The sequence below is a fragment of the Coregonus lavaretus genome (genome assembly GCF_964263955.1).
Source record: "Coregonus lavaretus genome assembly, contig: HAP1_SCAFFOLD_1406, whole genome shotgun sequence".
In the NCBI taxonomy this organism is placed as follows: Eukaryota; Metazoa; Chordata; class Actinopteri; order Salmoniformes; family Salmonidae; genus Coregonus; species Coregonus lavaretus.
In genome coordinates this window covers 1-9,624 of record NW_028158646.1, presented here as the reverse complement: position 1 = coordinate 9,624, position 9,624 = coordinate 1, and the positions used below count along the sequence as shown (strand labels likewise).

Genomic DNA, 9,624 nt, shown 5'->3' with positions numbered 1-9,624 from the left:
TGCTTTGGGGCTGTTTTTCTGCAAAGGGACCAGGACGACTGATCCGTGTAAAGGAAAGAATGAATGGGGCCATGTATCATGAGATTTTGAGTGAAAACCTCCTTCCATCAGCAAGGGCATTGAAGATGAAACGTGGCTGTGTCTTTCAGCATGACAATGATTCAAAACACACCGCCCGGGCAACGAAGGAGTGGCTTTGTAAGAAGCATTTCAAGGTCCTGGAGTGGCCTAGCCAGTCTCCAGATCTCAATCCCCTAGAAAATCTTTGGAGGGAGTTGAAAGTCCGTGTTGCCCAGCGACAGCCCCAAAACATTACTGCTCTAGAGGAGATCTGCATGGAGGAATGGGCCAAAATACCAGCAACAGTGTGTGAAAACCTTGTGAAGACTTACAGAAAACGTTTGACCTGTGTCATTGCCAACAAAGGGTATATAACAAAGTATTGAGAAACTTTTGTTATTGACCAAATACTTATTTTCCACCATAATTTGCAAATAAATTCATAAAAAATCCTACAATGTGATTTTCTGGATTTTTTTCTTCTCATTTTGTCTGTCATAGTTGACGTGTACCTATGATGAAAATTACAGGCCTCTCTCATCTTTTCAAGTGGGAGAACTTGCACAATTGGTGGCTGACTAAATACTTTTTTTCCCCCACTGTCTATATATTTTTCTCTCTCTCTCTCTCTCTCTCTCTCTCTCTCTCTCTCTCTCTCTCTCTCTCTCTCTCTCTCTCTCTCTCTCTCTCTCTCTCTCTCTCTGTCTCCCTCTCTTTCTCTCCCTCTCTCTCTCTCTTCTGTGAAGACAAAGAGGTCTTCCTGGAGCCATAAGAGGTAAATGTGAGAGTTTACCTAAACGAAATTACCTAAACCTAAACGAAATGATACAATATACAGACCACAAATTTCACTTGGCTATACTTAAACTCCTTAACATCATCCTCAGCTCTGGCATCTTTCCTAATACTTGGAACCAAGGACTGATCACACCAATCCACAAAAGTGGAGACAAATCCGACCCCAATAACTACCGTGGGATATGCGTCAACAGCAACCTTGGGAAAATCCTCTGCATCATCATTAACAGCAGACTAGTTCATTTCCTCAGTGAAAACAATGTACTGAGCAAATGTCAAATTGGCTTTTTACCAAATTACCGTACGACAGACCACGTATTCACCCTGCACACCCTAATTGACAAACAAAACACAACAAAAGCAAAGTCTTCTCATGCTTTGTTGATTTCAAAAAAGCTTTTGACTCAATTTGGCATGAGGGTCTGCTATACAAATTGATGGAAAGTGGTGTTGGGGGAAAAACATACAACAATATAAAATCCATGTACACAAACAACAAGTGTGCGGTTAAAATTGACAACTAACACACACATTTCTTTCCACAGGGTGAGACAGGGATGCAACTTGACTCCGACCCTCTTCAACATATATCTTAATGAACTGGCGAGGGCACTAGAACATTTACATTTACATTTTAGTCATTTAGCAGACGCTCTTATCCAGAGCGACTTACAGTTAGTGATTACATTTTTTTTTTTATACTGGCCCCCCGTGGGAAACGAACCCACAACCCTGGCGTTGCAAACGCCATGCTCTATCAACTGAGCTACATCCCTGCCGGCCATTCCCTCCCCTACCCTGGACGACGCTGGGCCAATTGTGCACCGCCCATGAGTCTCCCGGTCGCGGCCGGCTGCGACAGAGCCTGGATTCGAACCAGGATCTCTAGTGGCACAGTTAGCATTGCGATGCAGTGCCTTAGACCACTGCGCCACTCAGGAGACGAACAGAACAGTCTGCAGCACCCGGCCTCACCCAACTAGAATCTGAAGTCAAATGTCTACTGTTTGCTGATGATCTGGGGCTTCTGTCCCCAACCAAGGAGGGCCTACAGCAGCACCTAGATCTTCTGCACAGATTCTGTCAGACCTGGGCCCTGACAGTAAATCTCAGTAAGACAAAAATAATGGTGTTCCAAAAATGGTCCAGTTGCCAGGACCACAAATACAAATTCCTTCTAGACACCGTTGCCCTAGAGCACACAAAAAACTATACATACCTCGGCCTAAACATCAGCGCCACAGGTAACTTCCACAAAGCTGTGAATGATCTGAGAGACAAGGCAAGAAGGGCTTTCTATGCCATCAAAAGGAACATAAAATGTGACATACCAATTAGGATCTGGCAAAAAATACTTGAATCAGTTATAGAACCCATTGCCCTCTATGGTTGTGAGGTCTGGGGTCCACTCACCAACCAATAATTCACAAAATGGGACAAACATTACATTGAGACTCCCCATGCAGAATTCTACAAACACATCCTCTGTGTACAACATAAAACATCAAATAATGAATGCAGAGCAGAATTCGGACGATTCCCGCTGATTATCAAAATCCAGAAAATAGCAATTTAATTCTACAACCACCTAAAAAGAAGCAATTCTAAAACCTTCCATAACAAAGCACTCATCTACAGAGAGGTGAACATGGAGAAGAGTCCCATCAGTCAGCTGGAATGGGGACTCTGTTCACAAACACAAACAGACCCCACAGAGCCCCAGGACAACAACAACAACAATTAGACCCAACCAAATCATAACAAAACAAAAATATATTTACTTGAAACATTGGAAAGAATTAACAAAAAAACAGAGCAAACTAGAATGCTATTTGGCCCTAAACAGAGAGTACACAGTGGCAGAATACCTGACCACTGTGACTGACCCAAAATTAAGGAAAGCTTTGACTATGTACAGACTCAGTGAGCATAGCCTTGCTATTGAGAAAGGCCGCCGTCGGCAGACCTGGCTCTCAAGAGAAGGCAGGCTATGTGCACACTGCCCACAAAATGAGGTGGAAACTGAGCTGCACTTCCTAACCTCCTGCCAAATGTATGACCATATTAGAGATACATATTTCCCTCAGATTACACAGACCCACACAGAATTTGAAAACAAATCCAATCTTCATAAACTCCCGTATCTATTTGATGAAATACCACAGTATGCCACCACAGCAGAAAGATTTGTGACCAGTTGCCACAAGAAAAGGGCAACCAGTGAAAAACAAACACCACTGTAAATACAACCCATATTTATGTTTATTTATTTTCCCTTTTGTACTTTAACTATTTGCACATCGTTACAACACTGTATATAGACATAATATGACATTTGAAATGTCTCTATTCCTTTGGAACTTTTGTTGTTTTTATCTTTCACTTGCTTTGGCAATGTAAACATGTTTCCCATGCCAATTGAATTGAGAGAGAGAGAGATGCTCCGGTCTCCTGTCTTTCAGTTGATTTAATCACCTGCTGGCTTAAGGTATGACACCAGTCTATGACATGATTGTATATGTATAGGTTTTTTTCACCCTTTGTCTTGAATAATAGGCCTAAATGAAACAACATAATATAATTTAGCAGACGCTTTTATCCAAAGCGACTTACAGTCATGTGTGCGTTCATTTTTACTTATGGGTGGTCTCGGGGGATCGAACCCACTACCCTGGTGTTACAAGCGCCATGCTCTACCAATTGAGCTACAGAAGTCCACATCCTATAACGAAGTCCAAAGGTGCCACCTCCTCCTCTTACAGCTGGGGTGTAATCATTAGTCGAATCAGTTGCAAAAAAAACGAGTTTCTATTGGACAAATTAAGGTAGGTCCCTCCCCGTTTCGTTCCGTTTACGAAACGTTTTGCAACAGATTCAGGATAATGACTACACCCCTAGTAACGCGCTATGAACCCTCCTGGCGTATGTTTACGGAAGTGGAAGCTTGAACAACAAACAGTTCAAGAATAATCTCTGTTGAATGCGAGATACACACAACTATTTCAATGATCTCGTTAATTGCGTCGTTTGGTTTACAATGAATGTGTCAAACCTCAAGGGATTTAGCAACACCCATTGACGAGTATTTCGTTATTTCATCTAAAACCCCCCCAAAAACTCATAAAACAACTGGAAGCACGTGAGCTGTCCTACTACGTCATCGTAAACATCAGCTGCGGCAGCGACATGGCGACTTCTGCTGGCTTCAAGGTGCTGAGAAAACATATCTGTGGCATTTCGTTTTTTTTTTTAAGTGCTCTGTTTTGTTCACATTGTCAAGCGATCAAGTTCTCTGTGAGGTTTTGTAAATAGTTTAACCGAAATCAGTTGGCTGGAAGTTGCAGAAACCATTGTCCGACACTTGACTGCTAGCAACCTAAGTTAGCTACAGTAGCTAGCAGAAGTAGCCTGTCCAGTTGGCAGAGTAGTGCAGATTCAGGTGAAACAAAGTTTGTTAGCGGTCATATGAAGTTACTTGTAAAACTTTGAAACTGTCGTCTTCCAGATGTTATTAGCTTTCATAGTGACAAGTTGAGCTAACTTGTTGTTGTACTAGCAACTACCAAAACAAACAGTTTAAAAGTTGTCAGGAAGTTGGTTGAGCCACCTAGCTAGCCACATCAGCTTCCAGAAAAGGTAGAATAGTGAAATAATGTGAAATTGGTCAATGTTCAAAGAGCCGCCAACAAAAATGTAAAGAATACAGCAAATGTATCCCATTACATTTTCACATGCAAATAGCACTTGGTTTGGATTAAATTCGATAGCTTGCTAGTAGGTACATTAGACCTATTTGTGTACAAAGTCTCCAACAACAACATAAAAGGAGTTGTATTAATCTCTGAATGTATGAACCTCTTTCTCTCTCAGGTTCTGTATGAGCATGATGGAGTTTTTATACACACCAACCCAGAAAGGAGTGAGGAGCAGGATTCTCTCACTTCAGGATCCCTGCGTATCCTAGACCGGGTATGTCGATACGGAAGATAATGAGATGTATCCTTTCCTGTTATAATGGCCACAGATCAGACTAACATCAGTTCTCTTCATTTCTACCAGGATGGAGACCTAGTGCTGGAATATAAACCCATGGAAGATGTTGACCACTCTGCCATGCTGTGTGCTGCCAAGGTTAAATGTTATTTACACATATATTTAGATTTAATGTACCTTGTTTTAGGTCATCATAAACAAAATGTAAACATGCACATATTTGAATACTGACAAGGTTAGACTATCAATCTTGCGTGAATACTAACAAGGTTAGACGATCAATCTTGAGAGGACGTTCATATAGAAAAACTGCTAATTGGCTCGGCCACGACTGTTGGCTGGTGCTGATAATACAGACAGTGCAATTTGTTGAACATGCAAATAGCTGTTCTATCATTCAGCCTACAGTAGCAGCCAAATTGTGGTGTTCAATGTAGGCCTACATTACATGAGACTTTTGAAAAAAATAAAAAATAACATGCAGGGCTTGACATTAACCTGTTTATCCACTTGTTCTTCAGACCAAGGAGGTGACTGGAAATGGTGTTGTTTGATGCAAGAAACCACTTTACAAAATAAAATGCATTATTATTCCGATATCATTATTACAGAGAATTAGACAAATTATGCTACCCTCTGCCTATTGGCTACTTAGCTTAGTCAAGCCTGTCTCAAAATACAAAACTGTCCCTTTAAGACAAAAAAAAGCTCTTTACCTGACTCGCTTTTCAAAGATGTCTAGAAATGTAAATGTTTTGTGCTCTTGTAGGAAGCAATCACTCCCCTATTGCTGACTAGAGATGATCTATAACTGGGCTAATAACTCACTAACTAGCAAAGGACATGAACAGAATGATCTATAACTGGGATAATAACTCACTAACTAGCAAAGGACATGAACAGAATGTGCTCACGTGGCTACATGCAGATCTCGCTTTGATCTCAATACAAGCGCATCTACTCACGACCGCTCATGCTGCAAACACAGTCCAGTTCAAAGTGAACGGCACAGATACATATATGGCAATGGTATATTTGCATATAGGCCTACTGCAGCTCTGATAGGTTAAGCCGCCGGTCTGTGTAGAGTACGGGCGGAGTGGTGCCTGTCAATGCAATAGAATCATACACCGATGCGTTCTGCCTACAACAAAATCTCTTGCGTAGTAGAGTTTTGCCTACTAAGTCTTGCATTGTTCGTTTTGTTTCGGTATGTTGCATTGAAAGTGGCTAATATCGCATTGATTCGATCACAATTCCCACAGTAAAGGGAAACGTTGATAGTGTTAGCTAAGGGGGAAAACTCTAGAAATCTCGTGCTTCTCTGCGCGGGCTGATATTTCTACTGGGTGATGCCCGCGCAGCTTAACACTCCACCTGATGTGTCACCATGGATACAGCCAAGCCAATATATCAGGTGGAGTGTTAAGCTGCACGGGCATCACCCAGTAGAAATATCAGCCCGCGCAGCTTAACACTCCACCTGATATATTGGCTTGGCTGTATCCATGGTGACACATCAGTTGTCTTGAGAGTTGGATGATGACTGTCAAACCACAGTCTGGCTCCAATCACCTTGATCATGTGACGTGTTACAGACAGCAGCATCGCTTCATGTTTCCTGTCTCCGTTTCTCTGCTGCACTGGAATAAAGATATATTCTAGCGATCTCTGACTGAAATAAAAACCCTGATGGCAGAGATGCAACTGGAAACCAAAGCCCAGAAGTATATCCTGATTCCTGAATCTAAAATGGTTCAGCCCGGTCGTGATGAAAGCACACAAGCTAGCTCATCTCTTCATAGAAACTAACCCTCTCAGGACAGATGTCTGTCAGTTAGCTTCTCTGTGGAGGAAAAAAAACATCCCCTATTCTCTTTCTCTGTCAAAACTCGTTTAATTTTAATAGCCTCTCTCATAGTATTTCCAGCCTTTACTGTCTTTATCTGTACCACTACCTACCCAGTCAGCCAGAACCATGTACTGTATATAGATAGTACTGTATATAGGTGTGTGTCTACTGTAAATGGATATCTATGGCTCTGAGTATACCTGTATTCTCTCTCCCAGGAGTTTAGCTCTGTGTTTGAATGGGGCCAGCGGCGCCAGGGTCAGAGCCAAGCCACAGGAGACATGCCTCCCAGGCAGGTGGAGCACCAGCTGAGCTGTGAGACAGAGTGGGACATGGTTCACACTGTCCAGTTCAGGAAGAAACCCAGCAACAATGGAGGAGGTGAGTGGAAGAGAACACAGCAGGACACCCTAAAATAGAGCAGTACGGAGTAGGCCACAAAAGGACATAGCAGAATGGCCATTTTATTTGACCTTTATTTAGTCAGGGAAAGTCATGGAGAACAAGGTCAATGATTTAGCATCATCATGCTTCCTCTATGGAGAGCCAAAATGTCACTATTCGTTACCTGTCCAGCTGATATGTTGGCATTACCTGTAGGCTACTGCAATGAAAAATGGCCAGTTTCTTTGAACTGTCAAGTCTGGTACTGGAACCACAATGCAACATATAATTGTTGTTCTTGGCCTTGCCGTCCTGTGGTTGTTCCTGGCAAGACTAAACAAGGTTAAGTTTGCAGCGGTCTCTCTCTCTCTCTCTTCTCTCTCTTCTCTCTCTCTTCTCTCTCTCTCTCTCTTCTCTCTCTCTCTCTCTGTCTCTCTCTCTGTCTGTCTCTCTGTCTCTCTCTCTCTCCACACACTGTGTGTGTGTGTATATATATATATATATATATATATATATATATATATATATATATATATATATATATATATATATATATATATATATATATATATATATATATATATATATACAGTGAGGGGAAAAAAGTATTTGATCCCCTGCTGATTTTGTATGTTTGCCCACTGACAAAGACATAATCAGTCTATAATTTTAATGGTAGGTTTATTTGAACAGTGAGAGACAGAATAACAACAAAAAAATCCAGAAAAACGCATGTCAAAAATGTTATAAATTGATTTGCATTTTAATGAGGGAAATAAGTATTTGACCCCTCTGCAAAACATGACTTAGTACTTGGTGGCAAGACCCTTGTTGGCAATCACAGAGGTCAGACGTTTCTTGTAGTTGGCCACCAGGTTTGCACACATCTCAGGAGGGATTTTGTTCCACTCCTCATTGCAGATCTTCTCCAAGTCATTAAGGTTTCGAGGCTGACGTTTGGCAACTCGAACCTTCAACTCGCTCCACAGATTTTCTATGGGATTAAGGTGTGGAGACTGGCTAGGCCACTCCAGGACCTTAATGTGCTTCTTCTTGAGCCACTCCTTTGTTGCCTTGGCCATGTGTTTTGGGTCATTGTCATGCTGGAATACCCATCCACGACCATTTTCCAATGCCCTGGCTGAGGGAAGGAGGTTCTGTCCATCGTCCCTTTGATGCGGTGAAGTTGTTCTATCCCCTTAGCAGAAAAACACCCCCAAAGCATAATGTTTCCACCTCCATGTTTGACGGTGGGGATGGTGTTCTTGGGATCATAGGCAGCATTCCTCCTCCTCCAAACACGGCGAGTTGAGTTGATGCCAAAGAGCTCGATTTTGGTCTCATCTGACCACAACACTTTCACCCAGTTCTCCTCTGAATCATTCATATGTTCATTGGCAAACTTCAGACGGCCCTGTATATGTGCTTTCTTGAGCAGGGGGACCTTGCGGGCGCTGCAGGATTTCAGTCCTTCACGGCGTAGTGTGTAACCAATTATTTTCTTGGTGACTATGGTCCCAGCTGCCTTGAGATCATTGACAAGATCCTCCCATGTAGTTCTGGGCTGATTCCTCACCGTTCTCATGATCATTGCAACTCCACGAGGTGAGATCTTGCATGGAGCCCCAGGCCGAGGGAGATTGACAGTTATTTTGTGTTAATTCCATTTGCGAATAATCGCACCAAGTGTTGTCACCTTCTCACCAAGCTGCTTGGCGATGGTCTTGTAGCCCATTCCAGCCTTGTGTAGGTCTACAATCTTGTCCCTGACATCCTTGGAGAACTCTTTGGTCTTGGCCATGGTGGAGAGTTTGGAATCTGATTGATTGATTGTTTCTGTGGACAGGTGTCTTTTATACAGGTAACAAGCTGAGATTAGGAGCACTCCCTTTAAGAGTGTGCTCCTAATCTCAGCACGTTACCTGTATAAAAGACACCTGGGAGCCAGAAATCTTTCTGATTGAGAGGGGGTCAAATACTTATTTCCCTCATTAAAATGCAAATAAATTTATAAAATTTTTGACATGCGTTTTTCAGGATTTTGTTGTTGTTATTCTGTCTCTCACTGTTCAAATAAACCTACCATTAAAATTATAGACGGATCATTTCTTTGTCAGTGGGCAAACTTACAAAATCAGCAGGGGATCAAATACTTTTTTCCCTCACTATATAGATATATATATATATATATATACATATATATATATACACAGTGGGGAAAAAAAGTATTTAGTCAGCCACCAATTGTGCAAGTTCTCCCACTTAAAAAGATGAGAGAGGCCTGTAATTTCCATCATAGGTACACGTCAACTATGACAGACAAAATGAGAAAAAACATTCCAGAAAATCACATTGTAGGATTTTTAATGAATTTATTTGCAAATTATGGTGGAAAATAAGTATTTGGTCAATAACAAAAGTTTCTCAATACTTTGTTATATACCCTTTGTTGGCAATGACACAGGTCAAAGGTTTTCTGTAAGTCTTCACAAGGTTTTCACACACTGTTGCTGGTATTTTGGCCCATTCCTCCATGC

At 41.8% G+C, this 9,624-nt stretch overlaps 1 protein-coding gene across 1 annotated transcript; it reads left to right on the top strand.

Moving 5' to 3' along the window:
* Nucleotides 1–3,816: 3,816 nt before the first annotated feature.
* LOC311123716 (TBC1 domain family member 15-like) lies at nt 3,817–7,084 on the top strand (the record flags this gene model as incomplete). Its single annotated transcript, XM_084197955.1, has 4 exons — nt 3,817–4,068; nt 4,729–4,827; nt 4,918–4,989; nt 6,922–7,084. Coding segments are annotated over exons 1-4 (358 nt in total), but the record flags the coding sequence as incomplete, so codon positions are not given.
* Nucleotides 7,085–9,624: the final 2,540 nt, after the last annotated feature.